Below are 26,909 nucleotides of genomic sequence, written 5' to 3'. Positions count from 1 at the left end.
AGCAGAAGGTAGGCCGGTCAGCGGGATAAAATGAGCCATCTTAGAGAACCGGTCTACCACCACCCAGACAGTGTTACATCCTGCTGAGGGGGGGAGGTCTGTGACGAAGTCCATCGCAATGTGCAGCCAGGGGGTATTGGGTACAGGCAGAGGTTGAAGAAGACCGGCAGGCTTGGAGTGAGTCACTTTGTTAGAGGCACACACCGTGCAAGAAGAGACAAAGTCCAGAACATCCTTAGGTAGTGTGGACCACCAAAAGTGACGAGCAATCAGGTCTCGGGTTTTACGAACACCGGTGTGCCCAGCAAGTTTAGAACTATGTCCCCAGCAGAGAATTCTTCTCCTGTCTGCCAACCGAACAAAAGTCCTCCCAGGAGGGATGTCTCTAACCTACAGAGGATTAGCAGTGACAAACGCAGGATGGGTCTATGATGGTCTGAAGGGACACCACCGTGTCTTCCGTCTCAAACGATTTGGACAGGGCATCGGCCCTCACATTCTTGTCCGCGGGAAGGTAGTGGAGCACAAACAGAAAACGGGTGAAGAACAGCGACCACCTGGCTTGACGAGGATTAAGTCTTTGAGCGGACTGAAGGTAAGTGAGGTTCTTGTGGTCGGTGAAGATCAGAATGGGGTGAGCAGCGCCCTCCAGAAGATGTCTCCACTCCTCCAGAGCCAATTTGAAGGCCAGCAGCTCCCGATCTCCAATGGAGTAATTGCGCTCAGCAGAAGAAAACAGTCTAGAGTAGTAGCCACATACCACTGCCTTTCCTTTGGAGCTCCTCTGGAACAGAAGTGCACCTGCACCGACAGAGGAAGCGTCCACTTCCGGCGAGAACTGCCGAGATACGTCAGGATGATGGAGGATCGAGGCTGAAGTGAAGGCACTCTTCAGGCTATTAAATGAAGACTCTGCTTCTGGAATCCACACTTTGGCGTTCACACCCTTCTTGGTAAGGGTCGAGATGGGAGACGTCAGAGAAGAGAAGTTAGGAATAAACTGCGGGTAGAAATTGGCGAATCCCAGAAACCGCTGTATGGCCCTTAAGCCTTGGGGACGTGGCCACTCCAGGACAGCCTTCACTTTCTCAGGATCCATCTTGAGGCCTTGATCCGAGATGATGTAGCCCAGGAAGGGCAGAGAACTCCTCTCAAAGACGCACTTCTCCAGCTTGGCGTATAAATGATTCTCCCTCAATCGTAGTAGAACCTGACGGACATGCCTCCGATGAGTCGTCTGATCTGGGGAAAAAAATCAAAATATCATCGAGATAAACAACAACACAGACATAGAATAGATCTCGGAAGTTGTCGTTAACGAACTCCTGAAACACTGCGGGAGCGTTACACAGTCCGAAGGGCATCACCAGGTATTCGTAGTGCCCGTCCCGGGTGTTAAATGCTGTCTTCCATTCGTCACCCCGGCGAATCCGGACTAGATTGTAAGCCGCACGCAGACCTAGCTTAGAAAAAATTTTGGCCCCTCGTATGCGATCATATAGCTCAGAGATGAGTGGCAACGGGTATTTGTTCTTGACTGTGATCAGGTTGAGGCCCCTGTAGTCAATGCAGGGACGAAGGGATCCATCCTTCTTTTTAACGAAGAAGAATCCAGCCCCGGCCGGGGAGGAAGATTTTCGTATAAAACCCCTCACCAGATTCTCCTTGATATAGGCCGACATGGATAGAGACTCAGGCAAGGAGAGAGGATATACCCGTCCACGGAGAAGAGAGGCATTAGGAACCAGTTCAATGGGGCAGTCATAGGTGCGATGTGGAGGCAGCGTCTCAGCCTCCTTTTTGCTGAAAACATCTGCATACTGAGCAAATTGGGAAGGCAATCCCGCCAACGACTGCGGCAGAGTAGGCTTGACAGGATGGATCTGCAACAGATAACGACCATGGCACTTGGCACCCATTGGAGAACCTCTCCGGAATTCCAGTCCAGGACTGGGGCATGTAGTTGAAGCCAAGGCAGGCCCAGCAGAACAGGATTGATGGCCTTGGGCAAAACAAGGAACGAAATAAATTCAGAATGAAGTACTCCAACCTGGAGCTTCAACGGCTTGGTTTTAGAGATAATGGGATCAGGCATAGGCAGCCCATTAACTGAGGCAACAGCCAAAGATGTCCCCAGGGGAACTGTGGGCAGCTGAAGATGATCCACGAGCTCTTTCTGGATGAAATTTGCAGCAGAGCCAGAGTCAAGATAGGCAGAGACTTGATGCATCCGGTCACCGGATACAAGGGTCACAGGAATAGTCAATTTGGAAGCGAATCCTCTGTCAGATTCTGTTCCACCTAGGGTTGTCTCACCAACCAATCCTAGGCAATGGGGTCTCTCCGGCCTATGTGGGCACAGACGCACAATATGGCCTCCATGGCCACAATACAAACAAAGTCCAGAAGTGCGTCTGCGTTGTTTCTCCTGGGTAGACAATTTAACATAATTACTCTGCATCGGGTCCTCTGGTGGGACGACTGAGGATTATTGCGGGACAGCAGAATCCAGCCTGGGAAGTTCTCTCCCCCGGAGAACCTCTTGGGAACGTTCCCGGATCCTCATGTCGACACGGGAGGCGAGTAGGATAAGATCGTACAGGGTTGATGGCAGATCGCGAGCAGCCAGCTCGTCCTTGATCCCTGAAGACAGTCCCTGCCAGAATGTGGCCACCAAAGCCTCGTTGTTCCAGGTCAATTCAGCAGCCAGGATACGGAACTGAATGGCATGCTCGCCCACAGAGAGGTCTCCCTGGTGTAGGGTCAGCAAGGATGCAGCAGCCGAAAAAACTCTCCCAGGTTCCTCAAAGATCGAGCGGAAGGTCTGTAAGAAGCACTGCAAGTCCCGGGTCTCTGGTCCCTGATGTTCCCACAGAGGATTGGCCCATGCCAGTGCTTTTCCGGTAAGGATAGAGATGATGAAGGCGACCTGACGTCATCCGAACAGAAGGACCTGGCATGTAGTCTGAAATGGATCAGGCACCGATTCCAAAATCCCCTGCAGGACCTCGGATCTCCGTCATAGCGTGGAGGTAAAGGCAAGAAACACAGGGGGTTGGTACCGGTACAGACAGGAAGTGTAGCAGGCGGAACCGCAGGAATGGGTGCAGTGATGACTGTGGTTGGAGCAAGCAGCCGATGGGCTATGGCGTTCACCGACAGGAGGAGCTGGTCTTGTCGCGACTGGAGATCCTCCATCTCAGCCAGCATGGCTTGTGTAGTCAACGTCTCAGGTTGACCAGCGGGGCCCATGGCCTGAGCGTACCGTCACGGAGCGGGTTAGTAGACCCACTAGGCCGTACCGCCGCAGCGGGGAGGCAGCTGGCCAAATAACAGGACACCCCAGAAATACAATGTCCCGCACAAGGGTACCTGAATAGTCCAGATGGTGGCCACAGCTCTGGCACAGATGAGGTGCAGAAGATGGGTGCAGAAGATGGCGCCAAACGTGGCGGATGACACAGGAGCCGCAAGATGCGCCAGACGTGGCGGATTCCACCGGACGTGGCGGATTCCACAGGACGTGGCAGATTCCACCGGACGTGGCAGATTCCTCCGGACGTGGCAGATTCCTCCGGACGTGGCAGATTCCTCCGGACGTGGCAGATTCCTCCGGACGTGGCAGATTCCTCCGGACGTGGCAGATTCCTCCGGACGTGGCAGATTCCTCCGGACGTGGCAGATTCCTCCGGACGTGGCAGATTCCTCCGGACGTGGCAGATTCCTCCGGACGTGGCAGATTCCTCCGGACGTGGCAGATTCCTCCGGACGTGGCAGATTCCTCCGGACGTGGCAGATTCCTCCGGACGTGGCAGATTCCTCCGGACGTGGCAGATTCCTCCGGACGTGGCAGATGACACGGAACGTGGCGGATTCCTCCGGACGTGGCAGATCACACAGGACGTGGCGGATTTCTCCGGACGTGGCAGATGACACAGGACGTGGCGGATTCCTCCGGACACGGCAGATGACACAGGACGTGGCAGATTCCTCTGGACGTGGCACGACTAGATACTAGGGCAAAGCACGGGAAACAGGAACGGGGAACAAGGTACGGGTAACAACAGGAACGGGAAACATTACGGGACCATTTGCAAGACAGACTGGGTAAACTAACAACGCTCAGGCATCGAACTAGGGGGCTGGACCCCTCTTATAGCCCAGGGTACTCACGGGTCAAAGGTCGTTCAAGATGTCCGGTGCGCGCGCTGCCCTTTTAAGAGCGGGACTCCGGCGGAGGTGAGTGGATGCAAGCGCTGGCGTCTCCTGAGGAGGAGGCTGGGGCCAGCGCTTGCCGACTCGTGGCTGCGGCTGTCAGCGGGAGGCTGGAGCTGACAGCCCGCAGCCACGGACATTACAGTAGATATGGTCCAAACTAAATAAAATAAATGTGCACAAGGCCCCGGGACCAGACGGGTTACACCCTAGAATTCTTAAAGAGCTTAGTTCAGTTATTTCTGTCCCCCTTTTCATAATATTCAGAGATTCTCTAGTGACTGGTATAGTGCCTATGGACTGGCGCAGGGCAAATGTGGTTCCTATTTTCAAAAAGGGCTCCAGGTCTTCCCCGAGTAATTATAGACCAGTAAGCTTAACGTCCATCATGGGGAAAATGTTTAAGGGGCTATTGAGGGACTATATACAGGATTATGTGAGAAAAAATAGTATTATAAGTGACAGCCAGCACGGTTTTACTAAGGACAGAAGTTGTCAAACTAACCTGATTTGTTTTTATGAAGAGGTGAGCAGAAGCCAAGATAGAGGGGCCGCTGTGGATAGTGTTTTTGGACTTTGCAAAGGCATTTGACACTGTCCCTCATAGACGTCTAATGGGTAAATTAAGGACTATAGGTTTAGAAAATATAATTTGTAATTGGATTAAGAATTGGCTCAAGGACCGTATCCAGAGAGTTGTGGTAAATGATTCCTACTCTGAATGGTCCCCGGTAATAAGTGGTGTACCCCAGGGATCAGTGCTGGGACCACTATTATTCAACTTATTTATTAATGATATAGAGGATGGGATTAAAAGCACTATTTCTATTTTTGCAGATGACACCAAGCTATGTAGTATTGTTCAGTCTATGGAAGATGTTCGTGAATTGCAAGCAGATTTAAACAAACTAAGTGTTTGGAAATCCAGTTGGCAAATTAAGTTTAATGTAGATAAATGTAAAGTTATGCACCTGGGTACCAACAACCTGCATGCATCATATGTCCTAGGGGGAGCTACACTGGGGGATTCACTTGTTGAGAAGGATCTGGGTGTACTTGTAAATTATAAACTAAATAACAGCATGCAGTGTCAATCAGATGCTTCAAAGGCCAGCAGGATATTGTCGTGTATTAAAAGAGGCATGGACTCGCGGGACAGGGATGTAATATTGCCACTTTACAAAGCATTAGTGAGGCCTCATCTAGAATATGCAGTTCAGTTCATAGAAAGGATGACCTGGAGTTGGAAAAAATACAAAGAAGAGAAACGAAGCTAATTAGGGGCATGGAGAATCTAAGTTATGAGGAAAGATTAAAAGAATTAAACCTATTTAGCCTTGAAAAAAGACGACTAAGGGGGGACATGATTGATTTATATAAATATATTAATGAAACATACAAAAAATATGGTGAAATTCTGTTCCATGTAAAACCCCCTCAAAAAACAAGGGGGCACTCCCCTGTCTGGAGAAAAAAAGGTTCAACCTGCAGAGGCGACAAGCCTTCTTTACTGTGAGAACTGTGAATCTATGGAATAGCCTACCGCAGGAGCTGGTCACAGCAGGGACAGTAGATGGCTTTAAAAAAGGCGTAGAGAATATTCTAGAACAAAAAAGTATTAGCTCCTATTTTTTCCCTTCCCTTTTCCCGTCCCTTGGTTAAACTTGATGGACATGTGTCTTTTCTCAGCCGTACTAACTATGTAACATTTGTAAAGCAATTTCTCTTGAGTACGGCACCTTGATGTGCAGTTACGTCTGCACTTTGAAAGTTAACCGGCGCGCCGCGCGCGGTGCTACACCGCAGCGGCAGGTAACTGTGCAGTATGTCTGCCCTGCATTCCCTGTTGCCGATTTAAAAAAAAAGTTATGGCTCTCAAAATATGGTGACAAAAAAAGAAATAATTTTATAGAAAATTTATTTTATTGTGCAAACGCTCCAAAGCAGAAAAAAAAAATATATACATATGGTATCGCCGTAATCTTACCAACCTGCAGAATAAAGTACCATTGTCATTTATAGCCCAGGGTGAACGCCGTAAAAAAATACAAAAAACGTTGTCGGAATTGTTGCTTTTGGGCCACCTTGCTTGGCGAAAAATGTAATAAAAAGCGATTAAAAAACTGCATGTACCCCAAAATGGTACCAATGAAAACTACAGATTGTCCCGCAACAAATAAGACCTCACACAGCTCAGGTGCAGAAAAAATAAAAAAAAGTTATGGCTCCCAGAATAATGTCGATGCAAAATGTGCAGTGTTCCAAAAGCAGATAACATCTGGCACCAGTGCGACACTGGCCCCACATCTGTGGATTATTATACCTTCTTATTATGCCCCTGATGTACTACGCACAGCTTACATATGCTCCCGCAGTATAAACTAAAATACGTGTAAAACCCCAAACAGAACTACCAAGAAAAACCTGCGCTCCAAAAGCCAAATGGCGCTCCCTCTCTTATGAGCCCTGCAGCAAGCCCAAACAGCAGTTTACGTCCAGATATGGTATCGCCATACCCAGAAGAACGCAATTAATATTTTATGAGGTATTTGTCTACAGTGGCACAAACTGGGCACAACATATTGTGTACTAAAATGGCATATCAGTGGAAAATTTTAATTTTCACTCTGCACCATACGTTGCGCATTAACCCCTTCATGCACCACGTCTTAATAGCATGTCGTGGTATGGGGGTTGGTGTATGGTGCGGACTCACGCGCTGAGCCCGTGCCATACGTTGCGAGTGTCAGCTGTGTATTACAACCGACACCCGGGACTAACGGACAGGAAAAGCCATTGCGCTTTTACAGGAGCCTGTAAAAATGACAATATACTGCAATACATTAGTATTGCAGTGTATTGTACCAGTGATCTAATGATTAAAAATTAGTAAAAAAAACAAAAAAAGTAAATAAAGTTATTAGTGAACAAAATGAAATATTTAAAGTCCAAAAGAAAACCATTTTGCCATTTTTTCGCTAAAGCAATGTAAGAAAAATAAATTAAAAATACACAAAATTGGTATTGCTGCATCCGTAAAAGTCAGAAATATTACAATATACCATTAATTAAATCGCATGGTGAACGCCGTAAACAATAATGAATTTAAAACGCCAAAATCGCTGGATTTTGGTCACCTTCGCTCTAAAAAAAAATCTTAATAAAAAGCGCTCAAAAAGTTGTATGTACCAAAAAATGGTACCAATAAAAAACTACAGCAAAAATTAAAGCACTCACACCGCTCAATCTACTAAAAAAGAAAAAAAAAAGTGATGCCTCTCGGAATGTGGTGTAACAAAACAATTTCTTTTTTTTTAACAAATCATTTTTACTTTGCAAAAGTAGTCAAACATAAAAAAAACTATATAAATTTGGTATCACCGTAACAGTATTGAGTCACAGGAAAAATGTAAGTTGTTGTTTTTACTGCACGGTCAAAGCAGTAAACACAAAACCCAAAAAACAATGGAGGAATCGCAGTTTTTTTTCCCAGTTTCAGCCTGCAAAGAATTCAGCCAGGATGCGATGTCTATTCACACTCCCGACACTTCGGTAAAGTTTCTGTGGGACTTACTCACACAGCACAGTGTGATCTCGGCGCCATCTTGCCGTTGGCTACAGTAGCCCTTTAGGCCGTGCCTCCGGGCGGGGCTTCGAAGTCTTCCGTATTAGGCAGACCAGGAGGCCAGTATTAAGTCTCTGGTTGCCATTGCAGCCACCGGCACCCTGGCAATTTCGTGGCCGGGTTGGCGATGAGCTGCAAACACCTTAAATGCAGTGATCGCTTTTGGTCGCTGTATTTAAGGGGTTAATGGCGGGGATCGGAGCTAACTTTGGTCCCCACCATTACAGCAGGGTGTCAGCTGACACCCGGGGATGGTGGCACAGACTCCGCTTCTCAGCTGGTGTCCATGATTTGTCGTATGGATACGGCAAATTGTGGGAAGCACTGGCTTTCCATGACATATCCAAACGACGAATGTCAGGAAGGGGTTAAACTAAATGTAGAAAAGGTCTTGGTGCACTAAAGCCACGGTCAGACGTGGGGGATTTGCTGCTGAATTTTCGGTGCGGCTGTCGAACCGAAAATCTACAACAAAGTACAGTACAATACAAACAGATTTGTCCCCTGTAGATTTAAAGGAATACAACAGATTTTTTTGTGTTGTGGATTTACAGAGAATTTCACAACTTGCAGACAAATCTGCGGTGATATCGCTGAGGTTATGCAGGAAAACCTGCAGCTGATTTTTTGCACCACTTCTGAACTTACCCTAAAAGCCTAAGCATACAACGGTAACTATACACAGGATTCAAAGAAACCGTCAAATGCTTATTTTTGGTCGAAGGTTTGCTTTAAATACTTAAAATGCTAATAATGGCCACAAAGATCAACTTTTATTAGATTGTTCTTTCACTCCCTTTTTATATTTACAATATTTTTTTAATCATATGTTTTAGGAGTTCACCTTTTGCCATCTCTTCATCCACAGGAATCTTCCAAACCAAAGGTATTAGAGACAAAATTAGGGTCATCAGTTCTTCTCGACATGTTAAACTCTGTAATAAACACAAAAACATATTTTTGTATATTTGTATAAGAACATGGAAGTTAATAGCAATGTCAACACCTGCGCTCTCAATGATTGCAAGGCAATACACTCAGTGGTCACTTTATTAGGTGGATCTGCGCACCTCATAGTTAAAAAAACAACAACTTTCCACCATAAAAAAGAGTCTGCATATTACTAGGATATGCCTTTTCCTGATCAGTGAGTGTCTGACTGCATACTAGATATAAAACCATTCCCTTAGAAGTTGGGCATATCCCTTTAACTGGTTCCTAACCCATGATGGAATGTACGTCATGGGCAGCTGTCAGTTGTTGCAGCATGACATACATTTTCATCATAATGGTCTTGTGGGCACCTGCGAGATCAGCAGCAGGAGCGGAGCTGTAATACACAGCCCTGCTCCTGCCACAACTGCTCTGCTGTCTCACCTCAGAGCAGGATCTCTTCTCTCTTCGTGCAGCGTATCAGCAGAAGCATGGAGGACAATATACAAAAATAGTGAGCCGTTTTGATGTGAATCCATCACTGGGGTGATCCCTCTGTGCAGAAACGATGAACGAGTTCCAATTAAAAACATTACTACATCTAAGGCTTCGTTCACATCTGTGTCGGGTTTCTGTTCATGGGTTCCATCAGACCTTTCCGTCAGGGGAACCCATGAACGGAAACCACAGTTTTCCGTTCGCGTTACCATAGATTTCAATGGAAACGCTTATGGTTTCCGTTAGTCTCCGTTCCGTAGGGTTTCCGTCAACTACGCTATTGATTCCGCCAAAAAAACCTGACACAATGCGGAACGGAGACAAACAGAAACCCTTAGCAATGGAAGCGTTGCCATTGAAATCGATGGTAATGCAAGTGGAAAGCTTTGGTTTCCATTCATGGGCTCCTCTGACAGAAAGGTCTGATGGAACCCATGAACAGAACCCCAACAGAGGTTGTGAACGAAGCCGAACAGTAGAGCCAAGGCTATTCCCGGGAACACTCTTGCTACGTAGTCTTGCTACGAGTACAGACAGCAAGTGACAAACACAAGCAGTAAAAAAAACAAAAAAACACAACACAGGACATGCTCATGTCTTTGCACCTTGCAGCACCCAGCTCCCCAAAGAGCCATCGGGATGGAGAGGACACACACGGAAATACCAAATGCTTTGTAATTCCAGAGACCAAGATAATGCCCTCTTATACTGAGCCATCAGTGCAGGGCCGCTGAGTGGCTTCAGTAAACCTCAGATGTCAATTGTAGTCGCTGAAGGCTCCGGACAAAATATACAGCAAGTCAGTTTACAGGTCCATCAAGTACAATTTAGAAATCTATAGTGTTGATCCACAGGGACCAATACTAAATTTCTACCATTTTAGTCACGAATTGGAGCCCTGAAATAGAACATGTTTCAAAAAGCAAATACACATCACCTCAACCTGCTTTCACAAACATATATAATATATTACTGCTATAAATGCTCCCCACAGCTGTCCCCACAGTATAATGCCCCCATAGTTGCCCCCACACAGTATAATGCCCCCATAGATGCCCCCAAAAAAGAATAATGCTCCCCATAGAAGCCCCTACGGTATAATGCCCCCCCCCCCCATAGCTGCTTCCATACAATATAATGCCACCGTCTGCAAAACCTCCTGAATGGCTAGAACGCCCCCTCACGTGATGTCACATGTCCTCTCAACTGTGCCTCGGACACCACGTCTTTGCCGATTATATATAAGATAATACTGCAGTGGTCTGTTATCTATAGAATACTGCAGTGGTAGAATACTAATAATAATAATAATAATAATAATAATAATCTTTATATAGCGCCAACATATTACGCAGCACTTTACAATTTAGAGGGAAGATTCAGGACATAGACTGGGAAGACCGAATGTCAAATAATGGTACAAATGATAAATGGGAGATTTTCAAATCTACTTTGGGTAATTATACTGCAAAATTTATTCCTACAGGTAACAAGTATAAACGACTAAAATTAAACCCCACATGGCTTACACTTTCTGTAAAAAGGGCAATATATGACAAGAAAAGGGCATTTGAAAAATACAAATGTGAGGGTACAGCTGTAGCCTTTGTAAATTATAAAGAGCTTAATAAAATCTGTAAAAAAAAAAAAGTTATAAAATCAGCAAAAAATAAAAAAAAAAGGCAGGTGGCCAAGGATAGTAAAACAAATCCCAAAAAATTCTTCAAGTTTATAAATTCAAAAAAGCCAAGGTCTGAACATGTAGGACCCCTAGATAGTGGTAATGGGGAGTTGGTCACAGGGGATGAAGTGAAGGCAGAGTTACTAAATGGGTACTTTAGCTCTGTATATACAACAGAAGATCGAGCAGCTGATGTAGCCGGTGCCAGTGCTGTTAATATATCCATTGATATACTGAATTGGATGAATGTAGATATGGTCCAAGCTAAATTAAATAAAATAAATGTACACAAGGCCCCAGGACCAGACGGGTTACACCCTAGAGTTCTTAAAGAGCTTAGTTCAGTTATTTCTGTCCCCCTCTTCATAATACTTAGAAATTCTCTAGTGACTGGTATAGTGCCAAGGGACTGGCGCAGGGCAAATGTGGTGCCTATTTTCAAAAAGGGCTCTAGGTCTTCGCCGGGTAATTATAGACTTGGAAGCTTAACATCCATAGTGGGGAAAATGTTTGAGCGGCTATTGAGGGACTATATACAGGATTATGTGACAAAAAAATAGTATTATAAGTGACAGCCAGCACGGTTTTACTAAGGACAGAAGTTGTGAAACTAACCTGATCTGTTTTTATGAAGAGGTGAGCAGAAGCCTAGACAGAGGGGCCTTTGCAAAGGCATTTGACACTGTCCCTCATAGATGTCTAATGGGTGAATTAACCCCTTAAGGACGCAGCCTAGTTTTGGCCTTAAGGCTCAGAGCCCATTTTTCAAATCTGACATATTTCACTTTATGTGGTAATAACGTCGCAATGCTTAAACCTACCCAAGCGATTCTGAGATTGTTTTCTCGTGACACATTGGGCTTCATGTTCGTGGTAAAATTTGGTCGATATATTCAGTGTTTATTGGTGAAAAATTGCAAAATTTAGAGAAAATTTTGAAAAAATTGCATTTTTCAGAATTTAAATGCATCTGCTTGTAAAACAGACGGTTATACCACCCAAAATAGTTACTAGTTCACATTTCCCATAGGTCTACTTTAGATTGGCATTGTTTTTTGAACATTCTTTTATTTTTCTTGGACGTTACAAGGCTTAGAACATAAACAGCAATTTCTCATATTTTTAAGAAAATTTCAAAAGCCTTTTTTTTAAGGTACCTCTTGAGTTCTGAAGTGGCTTTGTGGGGCCTATGTATTAGAAACCCTGATAAAACACCCCATTTTAAAAACTAGACCCCTCAAAGTATTCAAAACAGCAGTTATAAAGTCTTTTAACCCTTCAGGCATTTCACAGGAATTAAAGCAAAGTGGAGGTGAAATTTGCAAATTTCATTTTTCTTGCTGAATTTCAATTTTATTCATTTTTTTTTCTGTAACACAGAAGGTTTTACCAGAGAAACACTACTAAATATGTATTTTCCAGATTCTGCAGTTTTTAGAAATGTCCCACATGTGGCCCTACTGCGCTCGTGGACTAAAAGACAAGCCCTAGAAGCAAAGAAGCACCTAGTGCATTTTGAGTCCTCTTTTTTTATTAGAATATATTTTAGGCAGCATGCCAGGTTTGAAGAGGTGTTGAGGTGTCAAAACAGTAGGAATCCCCCAATAGTGACCCCATTTTGTAAACTACACCCCTCAAGGAATTCATTTATGGTTGTTGTTAGCATTTTGACCGCACAGTTTTTTCACAGCACCTATTTCAATTGGGCTGTGACATTAAAAAAATGTCATTTTTTCCAATAAGATGTAATTTTTTACCAAAATTTCTTATTTTCACAGGGAACAAAATACTCAATTTTGTTGCCCAATTTCTCCTGAGTGCATCAATACCCCATTTGTGGCAATAAACTGCCGTTTGGGCCCATGGGAGGCCTCAGAAGGGAAGGAGCGCTGTGTGTTCTTTGGAGTACAGATTTTGTTGGATTGGTTTTCGGGTGCCATGTCACATTTGCAGAGCCCCAGAGGTATCAAAGCAATGGAAACCCACCAGAAGTGACCCCATTTTGGAAACTACACCCCTCAAGGAATTCATTTATGGGTAATGTGACCATTTAGACCCCATAGTTTCTTCACAGAACTTATTTGAATTGGGCTGGGAATGAAAACAAAATTATTTTTGTCAAATAATATGTAGTTTTGGCTGAAAATTTCTTATTTTCACAAGAAACAAAATACCCCATTCTGTTGCGCAATTTGTTCTGAGTGCCGCAATACCCCATTTGTTGTGATAAACTGCCGTTTGGGCCCATGGGAGGGCTCAGAAGGAAAGGACCACCATTTGGCCTACTCGGGATTTTCTAGTGCGAAGTCATGTATGCAGAAGCCCCTGAGGTACCAGTACAGTTGAAACCCGCAAGAAGTGACCCCGTTTTAAAAACTACACCCTTAAGGCATTCATCTAGAGGTGTAGTGACCATTTTGACCGGAGACCTACACCCCATAAACTGTAATGTGGGTTCTCCCGGGTATGGCAATACCCTACATGTGGCTGTTATCAGCTGCCTGGGCACACAGCAGGGCTCAGAGGGGAAAGACGAGGGGGGGATAAGCTGTGCGGAGTGCATCAGGGTAAGTAAAATTGGGGTAAATTATAAACCAAGGGATGTATGATAAATTTTAAGACACTTTCATACAGAGCTCTGGTTATTCGGGACACGTGTCACATTGATATATTGTGTCCTCCCTTATCCCCCTCTTATAGCAGACTTTGCACCTCTTGACTTTTTCCCTTCTTGCCAGTTTGGGGAACTTCCCCTGGAAAGTGTTGCCCTGGTACGATGCGTGTGGGCTCGCTTCCAGAAGTACTGGGTGCCCCCCCTTCTTGGTCCCTAAAGATTAGGTTCTTGATAATCACCTCTTGAAATTCCAGGAAAGTTCCCGTCTGGCCTGCACATCGACGTAGCACGTACGCATTGTACAAAGCCATCTATATGATGTTCCCGGCCAGCTTCTTATACCACACCGCATGGCGCTGTAGGGCTTCAGGGCTTGATCTTACAAGTCCATCACTCCCATGTACCTATTGTAGTCCAGGATGCAGTCTGGTTTGGGAGTGGCCTTTCCTTCATATATCCTAAACCTGTAGGTATACCCTGATGCACTCTCGCAGCTTATACATCTTCACGCCATACCTTGCCCTCTTACCCGGCAGGTACTCGCGGAATTGAACCCTCCCTTTAAAATGTACCAGGGACTCATCAATAGAAATACACTTCTCGGGGGTGTATGCTTGGGAAAACCGGGCACTGGAACGGTCTAATAGGGGTCTCCGTTTAGACAAACGGTCAAAACTGGGGTAATCTCGGGGTGGGCACGGCTCATTATCAGTATAATGTAAGAAGCGAAGTATTGCCTCATTTATTTATTTTTTTAGGTTCCAGTTCAGTTCTGAAGTTGCTTTGAGGGGCCCATATATTAGAAACCCCTATCAAATACCCCATTTTAGAAACTAGACCCCTCAAAGTATTCACAACAGCATGTAGAAAGTTTATGAACCCTTTAGGTGTTTCACAAAAATTTAGAGCAAAGTAGAGGTGAAATTTCCTTTTTTTTTTTGTCAGAAAATCCTCTTTATACCATTTTTTTTATAACACAAAAGGATTTATCAGAGAAACGCAACTTAATACGTATTGCCCAGATTCTGCAGTTTTGAGAAATATCCCACATGTGGCCCTCGGGCGGTAATGGACTGAAGCACCGGCCTCCGAAGCAAAGGAGCACCTAGTGGATTTTGAGGCCTCTTTTTTATTAGGCACCATGTCCGGTTTGAAGAGGTCTTGTGGTGCCAAAACATTGGGAACCCCCCAAAAGTGACCCCAATTTGGAAACTAGACCCCTTGAGGAATCCATTGTAGTTTTCTTGGGGTGCATGCGGCTTTTTGATCAGTTTTTGTTCTATTTTTAGGTGGCGTGGTGACTAAAAAACAGCAATTCTACTATTGTTTTTTTTTCGTTTTTTTTTACAGCGTTCACCGTGCGCTATAAATGACATATTCACTTTATTCTGCGGGGCGATACGATTACGGCGATACCAGATGTTTATAGGTTTTTTTTATGTCTTATGGCGTTTGCACAATAAAATACGTTTTGTAAACAATCATTCACTTTTTGTGTTACCTTATTCTAAGAGCCAGAACGTTTTTATTTTTCAATCAATAAAGCCGTGCGAGGACTTATTTTTTGCGTAACGAACTGTAGTTTTGATCAGGACCATTTTTAGGTACATGCGACTTTTTGATCTCTTTTTATTCCATTTTTTGGGAGGTGAAGTGACCAAAGAATTGTGATTGTGGTTCGGTTTATTATTATTTTATTTTACAGCGTTCACCGTGCGGGATAAATAATGAAATAGTTTGTAGTTCAGGCCGTTACGGACGCGGCGATACCAATTATGTATAGTTTATTTGTTTGTTTATATATTTTTATTAATAATAAAGGACTGATAAGGGAAAAGGTGGGATTTTTACTTTTAAATCTTTTATTTTCTAATTTTTACACATCTTTTTTTAACTTTTTTTTCACTTTATTACTTTGTCCCACTAGGGGACATGAGGGCAGGAGGCTCTGATCGCTATTCTAATACACTGCACTACATGCGTAGTGCAGTGTATTAGAACTGTCAGCTACTCACTGACAGCAAGCATAGTGGGTCCTGACGTTGTCAGGACCCACTAGGCTTCCGTCTATGGCATAGCCGGACGCCATTGTTTGGTGTCCGGTTGCCATAGTCACCATCGCCGGCCGCTATCGCGTAGCAGGCCGGCGATGGCAGCTTAACCCCTAAAAAGCCGCGATCTCTATAGAACGCGGCTTTTAAGGGGTTAATCAGCGGGGACACAGCGATCGGTCCCCGCTGTAGGAGCTGTGACAGCTGCTGAACAAGACAGCAGCGTCACAGCTCCTGTATGTGTCGGGAGGACGGCCGAAACGGCCGTTACTCCCGAGACGTACTATTACGGCATGGAGCGCGAACGATACAGCTGCCATGACGTAATAGTACGTCAAGGAGCGGGAAGGGGTTAAGGACTATAGGTTTAGAAAGTATCGTTTGTAATTGGATTGAGAATTGGCTCAAGGACCGTATCCAGAGAGTTGTGGGCAATGATTCCTACTCTGAATGGTCCCCAGTTATAAGTGGTGTACCCCAGGGTTCAGTGCTGGGACCACTATTATTCAACTTATTTTTTAATGATATAGAGGATAGGATTAATAGCACTATTTCTATTTTTGCAGATGACACCAAGCTATGTAATATAGTTCAGTCTATAGAAGATGTTCGTGAATTGCAAGCTGATTTAAACAAACTAAGTGTTTGGGCGTCCACTTGGCAAATTAAGTTTAATGTAGATAAATGTAAAGTTATGCATCTGGGTACCAACAACCTGCATGAATCATATGTCCTAGGGGGAGCTACACTGGGGGGAGTTACTTGTTGAGAAGGGTCTGGGTGTACTTGTAAATCATAAACTAAACAACAGCATGCAATGTCAATCAGCTGCTTCAAAGGCCAGCAAGATATTGTCGTGTATTAACAGAGGCATGGAATCACGGGACAGGGATGTACTATTACCACTGTACAAAGCATTAGTGAGGCCTCATCTAGAATATGCAGTTCAGTTCCGAGCTCCAGTTCATAGAAAGGATGCCCTGGAGTTGGAAAAAATACAAAGAAGAGCGACGAAGCTAATAGGGGGCATGGAGAATCTAAGTTGTGTGGAAAGATTAAAAGAATTATACCTAATTAGCCTTGAAAAAAAGACGACTAGACTACGGGGGGGGGGGGGGTTCCATGATTATCTTGTATAATACAAAAAATATGGTGAAGTCCTGTTCCATGTAAAACTCCCTCAAAAAAACAAGGGGGCTCTCCCTCCGTCTGGAGAAAAAAAAAAGGTTCAACCTGCAGAGGCAACAAGCCTTCTTTACTGTGGGAACTGTGAATCTATGGAATAGTCTACCGCAGGAGCTGGTCACAGCAGGGACAGTAGATGGCTTTAAAAAAGGTGTAGACAATTTCCTAGAAAAAAAATATTAGCTCCTATGTGTAGAAATGTTTACCTTCCCTTTTCCCGTCACTTGGTTGAACTTGATGGACATGTGTCTTTTTTCAACCGTACTATGTAACATAAACCGACAATATCAGACATTACATAGTGACAAAGCTAAGCTGTTATATCTATAATACTGCAGTGGTCTGTTATACAGTGCCCACCAAAAGTTCCGGAATACCCTCAACTTTTGAACGGCTCGAGGTAGGGGGCTGAAATTTGGTGGGATTTAATGGGGTCATAATATCTACCAGCAAAATCTTAAATGGCACGGAGGGGGTAAAATCCTAAATGTGTGGGCGTGTGTTTGAGCCATCAAGGTGACTTTAAATTACGTATTATTACAATCGGGCTCGGCGATACAAAATGGACCTCGTCTACGATTGTAACATGATTTCATGTGTACACATTTCGGTAGTCGCTTGTGAACTACAAAGGGCGCTAATTCGGAGAGTAATTTAAATTTTTGTATATTTCTATTGTCATATCACAAAATGCATTTGACCGAAACGGAAAGGATCACTTGATTGATGAGAAGGTATGGCGAAAAAAAAAATTAGATTCTATCAATAGTGATCCTTTCCGTTTCGGTCAAATGTATTTTGTGCAAATGCAATGCGCTTTCAGAAATTCACAAGCGACTACCGAAATGTGTACACATGAAATCATGTTACAAACCGTAGACCAGGTCCATTTTGTATCACAGAGGCCGATTGTAATAATACGTAATTTAAAGTCACCTTGATGCGACATTCCCAAGCTCACGCACACACACACACACACAAGATTTTACCCGCGCGGTACATTTTGGATAATGCCAACACCGGCAGTAGCCGATAATGAAGATGATAACTTTAAAGTTAAATATCTCAGCGAAAAAAAAAATCCTATTTTAAAATCGATTGCGGCATTGTTTTTGTATTGAAAAAGAGCTTTCAAATGAGCCCCCACTCAAACCCCCATGCCATTTAAGATTTTGCTGTCCCGCCCACCCCACGGGGGTGGGGGGTGTTTTTTGCAGTTAACTAGTAGATTTTATGACCCCATTAAATCCCACCAAATTTCAACCCTCTACTTCGAGCCGTTCAAAAGTTATGAGGGTGTTCCGGAACCTTTGGTGGGAACTGTATATATAATACTGCAGTGGTGTGAGAGAGAGATATAAAGATCTACATATATTTTACTACATTGCGTCTACAAAATTCCAGTCAGTGAATCATTTGAAACTGCCGCTTTTTTTAATGAGGTTCGCTCTGATTGGCCGCGGGTATTAGCCCCGGTCCTGATGCTTGTTCATTGGACGGCAGAATACAGCAGTCAGTCATGGCCACTCCACCAAAGAGAACTTGCTACAGCCCGGGCCTGAGCTTTGACAACCACCACAAAGAAGCTCTTTATAGAGGGAAACATCGGTGAGTGCCTCGCTGGTCTTTCTTATATATATATTGAGCGAGGACGTGATGTCCAATCAACTGTGCATCGGATACCACGTGGTGTCCTTAACTGTGCTTCGGACACCACGTCCCTCCTGATTATATATAAGATCTGTGGAAACTGTAATACCCTTTTAAGTTATTAAAAGTTAAACAATTTTGCAATAAACTTTGTGATTGTCCCATTACAAGAACAGATTTTTTACAATGACTGTCCTATTGAGCCTTGAAACCATTTTATTTGCTGTAATCCTAATGCTCCTTTTAACCCTTTCCAGACCAAGGCTCCCAGATGCCAGAATGTCCAATTAAAAATTTCTCCTTCTGGATCTAAACAATGTAAGGGCTTATTCAGACGAACGTGATATACGTCCGTGCAACGCGCGTGATTTTCACGCGCGTCGCACGGACCTATATTAGTCTATGGGGCCGTACAGACAGGTGCGTGATGTTTACGCAGCGTGAGTCCGCTGCGAAAAACTCACGACATGTCTGTTCTTTGAGCGTATTTCGCGCATCACGCACCCATTGAAGTCAATGGGTGCGTGAAAATCATGCGCACCACACGGAAGCACTTCCGTGGGACGCGCATGATTCGCGCAACAGCTGTAAAACTATGAATGTAAACAGAAAAGCACCACGTGCTTTTCTGTGTACAAACACGCAAACGGAGTGTCATAATGATGGCGGCTGTGCGAAAATCACGCAGCCGCGCATCATACGGGGCTGACACACAGAGCTGTCAAGTGCCTTTTTCGCGCGCAAAACGCCGCGTTTTTTGCAAGTGCAAAACGCACACGCTCATGTGAATCCGGCCTAAGGCCTCATGCACACTTCCATCACCGTTTTAATCGGCCGTTTTTGACGGATCCGTGTGTCCGTTTTTGTTTCCGTGTGCACTCAGTTTCCGTTCCGTGTTTCCGTTTTACACGGACGTTGTGCTTCCGTTTTTCCGTTTAAGAAATGGAAGGTAAACTTCATTTGAACTTGTCACATGTCCCAGGAAACACCCATAGAACGGTTACAAGAAGTTTTTGGTGCTGTTTTCTGTAGCTTTCAGAGCATAGAGAACAGTTTGAGATTACTCTGCTTGGCTTGCTTTGTTTTTTTTGGATTTTTGGAGTGAAATGTGTGCATTTACTTATTTTGTGACGCTGGGCACTAGTTCCCTGCTGCCATCTGTGCGTCAAAAGCTCCTTGGCAAGTTCCTCCCACGCGGCGTCCTTTTTATAGTGGTCATGGTAGCATTCTGCCCGTGTATCCCACAGTTCTGGCTGATCATGCACCAATGCTATGAGTCTCTCCACATCCATCTTCAGGAATGAATGTTTACTGTAGTCTGTGAACTTTTGCTCACCCAGCCGTTGCTATGGCAACGGATCCGTCAAAAACGGACGGCACACGGAAACCTTCCGTGTGCCATCCGTTTTTTTGACTGACCCATTGACTTCTATGGGCCACACGGTCACTGAATCACTGACCAAAGTAGGACATGCTCCACTTTTGACGGAACGGAACAACGGATCCGTTTAAATAACTGAAGTGTGCATGGCCCCATTGAAATGAATGGGTTCAGGGTGCCATCAGTGACAAAAACAGATAGCACCCTGAAGGAAAAGACTGAAGTGGGCATGAAGCCTAAGGGTGAATATTTTTCTGTTTTATTTTAGACTTTGGGCAAAAAAAAATTGTGCCACATATGGGGCTTTAAACACTTTTTTGGGGGTTTTGGGATACCTTGCTCCTCTGGTAGCCAGGACAATTTCACACCTGTGACAGAGAAAACCTAAATTACAAAATAAAGGATTATACCAGACCCCCATATTTTCTGCAAGTAGACACCTGGCCCATTGCTAAAATGCTACTCAGCACTTTATACACACATCCACGATTATGCAAATTGGTCTCAAATGTGAATTTTTAATTAATAATAATAAATAAAAATGCATACAAATTTATATTTGTGGCTAAAAGTGTGACCCAAGCGGAAAATTAAAGGCACCACACATACTAAAAATAAAACGTTCAACATGTGCAAAGTTCATACATACCACTCATGCCTATGTTTATAGAGGCTCTGTCACCACATTATAAGTGCCCTATCTCCTACATAATCTGATTGGTGCTGTAATGTAGATAACAGTGGTTTTTATTTTGAAAAACGATCATTTTTGAGCAAGTTATAAGCAATTTTAGATTTATGCTCATTTGTTTCTTAATGACCAACGTCATTGGTCAGCGTCATACACTTCTCTTCACAACGCCCAGTTGGTAAAAGTAAAAAGTAAAAACACCCAGCTGTCTATTAAGAAAGTCAACAGCATAAATCTAAAATTGCTCATAACTTGCTCAAAAATTATAACTTTTCAAAATAAAAAACACTTCCCTACATTACAGCGCCGATCAGATTATGTAGGAGATTGGGCACTTATAATCTGGTGACAAATAAATTCTCTTTATGCACATATCTTCATAAAATCCCCAGAATTAAAAGAGATCAAAAATCTGGTTTTAAGATAAAACATTCAAAAAAATGAACAACCTATAAAATACAGGGATTACACACCTTAAAAAGCAAGTGCAAAACCCTTTAGATTTCCCAAAAACAGACAACCTGAGAATTGCAACTATCTTGACGTTCTGTAGGCAGCCATGACCACCTTCACGTAATGATGTGACAAACAGGATTTAAAAAAAAATATATGCATTACAACATTTGCGCCTAAAATTTACATACAAGCAGAGATGTCCCCGTCCCCCCCAAACTATATAAAAATAATAAACCAAGATGTGCAAAGTTCATATATATTAAATACGTCTACATCAACAAGAGCTCGTGACTTCTCAAAAATGCTAAAACAGAGACCATGCAATACTTGGCCATCATCTACAAATGTGTTAAAAATATATATTGCACATGGCAAACCACTACTATGCGACCAAAACGGTGCACAGCATACAGTGAATAAAAATTTAATTTATACTGGCAGTGATAAGCAAAAATATATTTGTGCCGAAGGCCTGATTCGCACTGAGTTTAAACCCTTCTATCGTAAGTATACGTCGGGAGGAGTCCCGATGTATACCTTCAAAAGTAGGAATCGACGTCTTCTACTGTATAAGAATGCAGTGGGATACGTCGCCTGACCTCTCCAGGCATACTTAATCGCTGGGGCGCTCTTCTATACCGCTGGGTCACACTCAATCTCCCATACATGGGTAAGTGCATCTATCAGACTTAAACTTGGCTTTATGCCATTTTTTCAAGGCACCAATTACTTTTGAGTTACTACAGGCCTCTTTGAGTTAGGCATATTGTCCTTCTTTACACAGCTTACATTTTAAAATGACTCCTATTTTGATGCACCCTATGTTGGAGCTACATTGAGCCACAGTAATTGTGCATACCATCAGTGTATTAAACATATATATATATACTCAATGTATACATATGTGATCCGTACAAGGATTTATTTTGGATTCTCTGTCTTTGTCATTTAGTGTATTTTATGTTATCAATAAAGATGTTTAATTTTTTCATATGTTGATATGTATGGACTCTTTTTTTCTCTTGTTTATTATACTTAATCGCTGTGTCCGGGGAAGCACCGGACGTCACTGTCCATATATGGACAATGATGTCAGGGGCTTTCAACTATGGAGTCCTTGGCCAGAGAATCGTAAGGTAAGCCGGAATCCCCGGCCAGAGCATCGACAACAAAATGGCCGGGGAATCAGCTCCTGGAAGAGTACCTGACTTCACTGTCCATGTGGACAGGGACGTTTCCAGTTCCGGAGTCCCCAACCAGAGAGCTACTCAGGCTCTAGCTTACGACTCCATAGGTATATGTTATTACAACATATACCGCACGATATACACCAACCAATTTTTGCATGCATATTAAACTGTGGATTATACAGGTATATCATTTTCATCCTCCTATACAAACTTGAAGGCTGTGTTCACACATCGCAGTCAAATTGCATTTTTTGCCACGATTTAAAGATTTAAAAAAAAGCAAAACTGTACCATTTTTCCACGATTCTGCGAAAAGTGCAGCAAACAGAATAAATTCACGAGTAAACACATCCTAACCCTGATCAATAATCACAATTCCCTAAGAAGTAATTAACTCATGATTTTTTTTAAAATTTATTTCCTGACTAACTGAAATCTTTTTCATCCATCAGAAATATATGGTGTGGGCAGGATAGGGACAATGTAAAATGTACACATTTTATTGATGTTGGTGTGTGGTGCAAGTGCTTAGTGAGACTTATTTAATGCCGCGATCCGGAAGCTGGTAAAAGTTTGGGCCGTGGAGTCAATAAACTATCGAATTGGGCCTACAGCAGCGATTAGAGGAATTACTGCTCATCCTCTTACTCCTTTTCTGAAAAGAAACCCCCCCCCTTCATATGTGACAATCAGAGGGCAAGTATTTTCTCTGATTGATAAGGGGGTTGAAAACATGAAGAAAAGTTTGTTACCCCCCCTCCCCCTATAGTCAAACACAAGCGTACAGGGGCAGGAACAGGAGCATTGATAATCCTCCTTGCATGCTGCCAGCACGTTCCCCCGATCCAACCCAATTCGACAACAGCATGAGCGCTAGCCCTATTAGGTACACAGTAATCCGTTCTGCTGTGAGCATTAACATGACTAAGACAACCGACACCGAACAAACAGGGTATGTTCACACGCAGTGAGAAAAAACTTCTGAAAATACGCGTTTCTCACTGCGTATTTTACGGACGTTTTTGGAGCCGTTTTTCAATGGAGTCAATGAAAAATGGCTCCAAAGACGTCCCAAGAAGTGTCCTGCACTTCTTTTTACGAGCCGTCATTTTACACGCCGTATTTTGACAGCGACGCGTAAAATAAAGGCTCGTGGGAACAGAATATCTAAATTCCCATTGAAAGCCATGGGCAGATGTTTGTAGGCATATTAGGGGCGTTTTTTCAGGCGTAATTTAAGGCGTAAAATGCCCAAATTACGTCTGAAAACACTGCGTGTGAACATAACCTCATAGGAAAGAACAGAGGGGAAAAAAGGGGGAACGAGAATAACTTTGACGCAAGGTAAAAGCAGAGATTCCAGCGGCAAATAGTCTGAGAAATTAGAGGCCACCCATGACCCAAACTCATCAGTCACGAATCAGAATCCAGGGCTGCCACACTACCCACCTCAGTGGCTGTAAACTTCCCTATCCTCATGATATGATTAAAGCACTGATGAAAAGGAGGATTTTTTTAGGTCCCGCTATAGATTGCTATGCTGTTTCCAGAAAGTGTCAGAATAACCCCTTTTTAGCCAACAGTAAGGAACCAGGGTCAGCAAGGCAACATCCGGAGGATAAGTAAGTTTAGTAGGGGAAAATATATGTTATATAAGGAAAAAACCCTCTTCCTACAACACTTGAATGTCAGGGCATTACCTTTAAAAAGGGTAGTATACGTCTGGTGCATTGTTGCATTACCAGCAGGTTTCAGGAGTGGAATGGTACGTTTTAATGGCATTTTATACCACCTAGATAACCCATTTTAATTCTGTGAGTGTCCGGAGAAAGACTATTTACACATGAGTAGGAAGATCCTATCCCTGGGGGGGCGTGGCTTGGACATGGCGCTGACCAGACGTGCTGCTTGAGAGCTCCGTTCCTGCACTTCCCTAACCCGATCATAAGCACATTAATAAGCATCATTTTATCACCCTGATGGTCAGGAAATCCAAGGCCTCCACGGGGACTCCTTACTGTACACGGCAGATGTCTTCAGCCGGCTCCATCCAGAGATTTCTGACCGACGCTGCAGCTGGAACATCATCTAAGATGGCGCCGCTGGAGGGGAGGCGAGATGGCGCCGGGACTTCGCTTCCAGAGGGGCTATCATCTGCGGCCGGCGCTGCTGCATCAGGTACCGCTAGTACCTTCCCCTCGATATCGGGCTCTCAGGGGCAGTTTCCCTCCCTGCTGGATGGGATTGAGCCGTGCTCTTCTGGGGCTGAGATGGCGCTGCCTGCGCGGGACTGCTTGCCACGTGGTGCCTGTCATGGCGGCCGGGTTTCTCCCTTATCCTCCCCTCATGTGCTGGGGCCTGCAATGTCGCCTTCTACCTTTCCCAGAGATATGGCTGTTCATCCCTCCTCTCATATAGGTGGTTCTGCTGTCCTAGGGGATGATTTACAGGGCCTGAGACGACAGTTATCAGCATTGCCCACTAAACAGGACATGGAACGTTATGTAAACAGTCTTGAGACGACGTATAAATCAGAGATACAGTCTCTTACTACCAATTTATCTCAATTGTCCGATCAAGTACAGCGGATGGAAAGCGATGTTTCCGGTATTACACAGCAACACGTTTCTCATGCCGACCGATTGGATCAACACTCTCATCAGATTCACGCATTATTTAACCTTGCTGAGGATCATGAGAATCGGAATCGCCGTAATAATATTCGGCTTCGGGGCATCCCTGAGGATATCTCTCCGGGTCAACTCATCCCTGCTTTACAGTCTCTGTTTAATTCATTACTCGGGCGCCCTGCTGATGATCCTCTGGAGCTGGATAGAGCACACAGGACTCTAGGACCGCGTAACCCGGATCCTGATAGGCCTAGAGATGTGCTATGCCGTGTCCATTTCTTTTCTCTTAAGGAGCAGATTATGAGGAAGGCACGGAATAAGGGCGAGGTTTTATTACAGGGAGTCAAGATCCAGCTGCTGTCTGATTTGTCCAGGATGACTCTGGACAAGCGCCGAGTGCTACGTCCTTTGCTGGATGTCTTGAGAGAACATGAGATCTCCTATTCCTGGGGTCACCCCTTTCAGTTGCAGGTTCGCAGGGACGGGGCACTGCTGAGTGTTTGTGACCCGGGGGATATTCCGGATTTCTGCGCTGCTCTCCGTTTGCCTAGAGTCTCTCTCCCTGATTGGCCTTATGTTCCCATCCCGCCGCCGCGTCCACGCAGGCGAGGTCGTTCTCCTGCTTCTCCTATGAGGCGTCATGATGGTCGTCATGCGGAGCCGATGTGATGCCCTTTTAATGTCTCCTAATTGCAGCCTGCTGTCGGAGCCTAATTACAATGGTTATTGTGTTCATCAGCTGAGGCAATTATATTCGGAGCTTCATGTGGTCATTGCTGTGTGGGTCTGCATTATGTTTTAGGTGATTGCTGTTGGAGACCTGGTGGCTAATGTTGTCGGTTGATTGCTGTTAATACGCCACAATCGTGAATGTTTATTTTTATTATTTTTCTTTATTGCTAACCTATGTGTACATTTATGCTGACAATGAATGTATTCAGGGGTGTTCTCTGCTGGGGTTTCTTTAGGGCCCTACTAACAATGTATATTCTTATTTAATTATTTTTGGGTATCACACTAAGTGCCTTGGTTTTCCTTTCTTTTGTTATATCGTTATTTGCTATATAAAAATTGCTGGGTTGGGGGGTTCGGGGCGCTGGCTAGACCTTGTCCTGACACTTCTCCTCTTAGGGTCTCACTGGTTATATCCGGTGTATATTGGATTGTTTCTCCTTGATTAGATCAAGGAGTGGGTGATTGTTTCACCCGCTTGTTTGTCCTTGTTGTCGTGTCTCCCTTCCTTGTCTGTCTTGTCCTTCTCTTCATTGTGGTAGCACATTTCTTGACTTGCTAGACCTACGTGCGTTGGAGATGGCACAGTTGAAAGTCTGTACCTTTAATGCTAGAGGGCTTAATGTCCCGGAAAAACGATCGCAGATATTGTACAACATGCACAAAGAGCGTGTAAATATCCTGTTTTTACAGGAGACTCATTTTCAGGTGGGCCACACCCCACAGTTTACAAATCGTTATTATCCAGTCTGGTTCCACAGTGCCAACCCGGAATCCAAGTCCAAGGGCGCTAGTATATGTATTCACAAGTCACTCTCTCATAAACTGGTAGACGTCCTGGTTGACCCGGGTGGTCGGTATGTGTTTCTTAAACTGTCCATTCGGAATAAGCTGTTCACCTTGGCTAATGTGTACCTCCCCAATCAGGATCAGGCGCGAGTGTGCTGTGGGTATTTGCGGAAATTGGAGGAGTTCATGGAGGGAGTTTTGATTGTGGGCGGTGATTTTAACCTGACGTTCGATTCCAGGCTTGACACCTCCTCGGGCAGGTCTGCGGTTCCGAAGTCCCACTTGGGAACCTTGAAAACTGTGATGCATTCCATGCAATTGATTGACGTGTGGAGGATTCTGCATCCTCAGGTAAGAGAATATACTTACTTCTCCCCACTACACAATATGTACAGTAGGCTGGACGCCTTTCTTATTAGCCACCATTTGCTTACCTGGCATCCTACCTCTGAGGTGGGCCCTATGGTTTGGTCGGATCATGCCCCTGTATTTCTCACACTCACGTTTCCTAGTTCGGTACCCAATTTCCAATCTTGGAAACTTAACGATAATTTATTGCGTGACTCAGTGTGTGTGTCAGCACTTAAG

The 26,909-nt window shown here is 44.2% G+C and overlaps 1 protein-coding gene across 4 annotated transcripts in view; it reads right to left on the bottom strand.

The window, feature by feature from the left end:
• Positions 1-26,909, bottom strand: part of LYST (lysosomal trafficking regulator) — a 342,444-nt gene that overhangs the window by 249,642 nt on the left and 65,893 nt on the right. For all 4 annotated transcript variants that reach the window (XM_075862446.1, XM_075862448.1, XM_075862447.1 and 1 more), the window contains exon 4: positions 8,685-8,775. In XM_075862446.1, the coding sequence (XP_075718561.1) occupies positions 8,685-8,775 (91 nt within the window). The remainder of the gene's footprint in view (positions 1-8,684; positions 8,776-26,909) is intronic.

Source organism: Rhinoderma darwinii, chromosome 4 (genome assembly GCF_050947455.1).
Source record: "Rhinoderma darwinii isolate aRhiDar2 chromosome 4, aRhiDar2.hap1, whole genome shotgun sequence".
Taxonomy (NCBI): Eukaryota; Metazoa; Chordata; class Amphibia; order Anura; family Rhinodermatidae; genus Rhinoderma; species Rhinoderma darwinii.
This window is presented reverse-complemented; position numbering and strand designations above follow the sequence as displayed.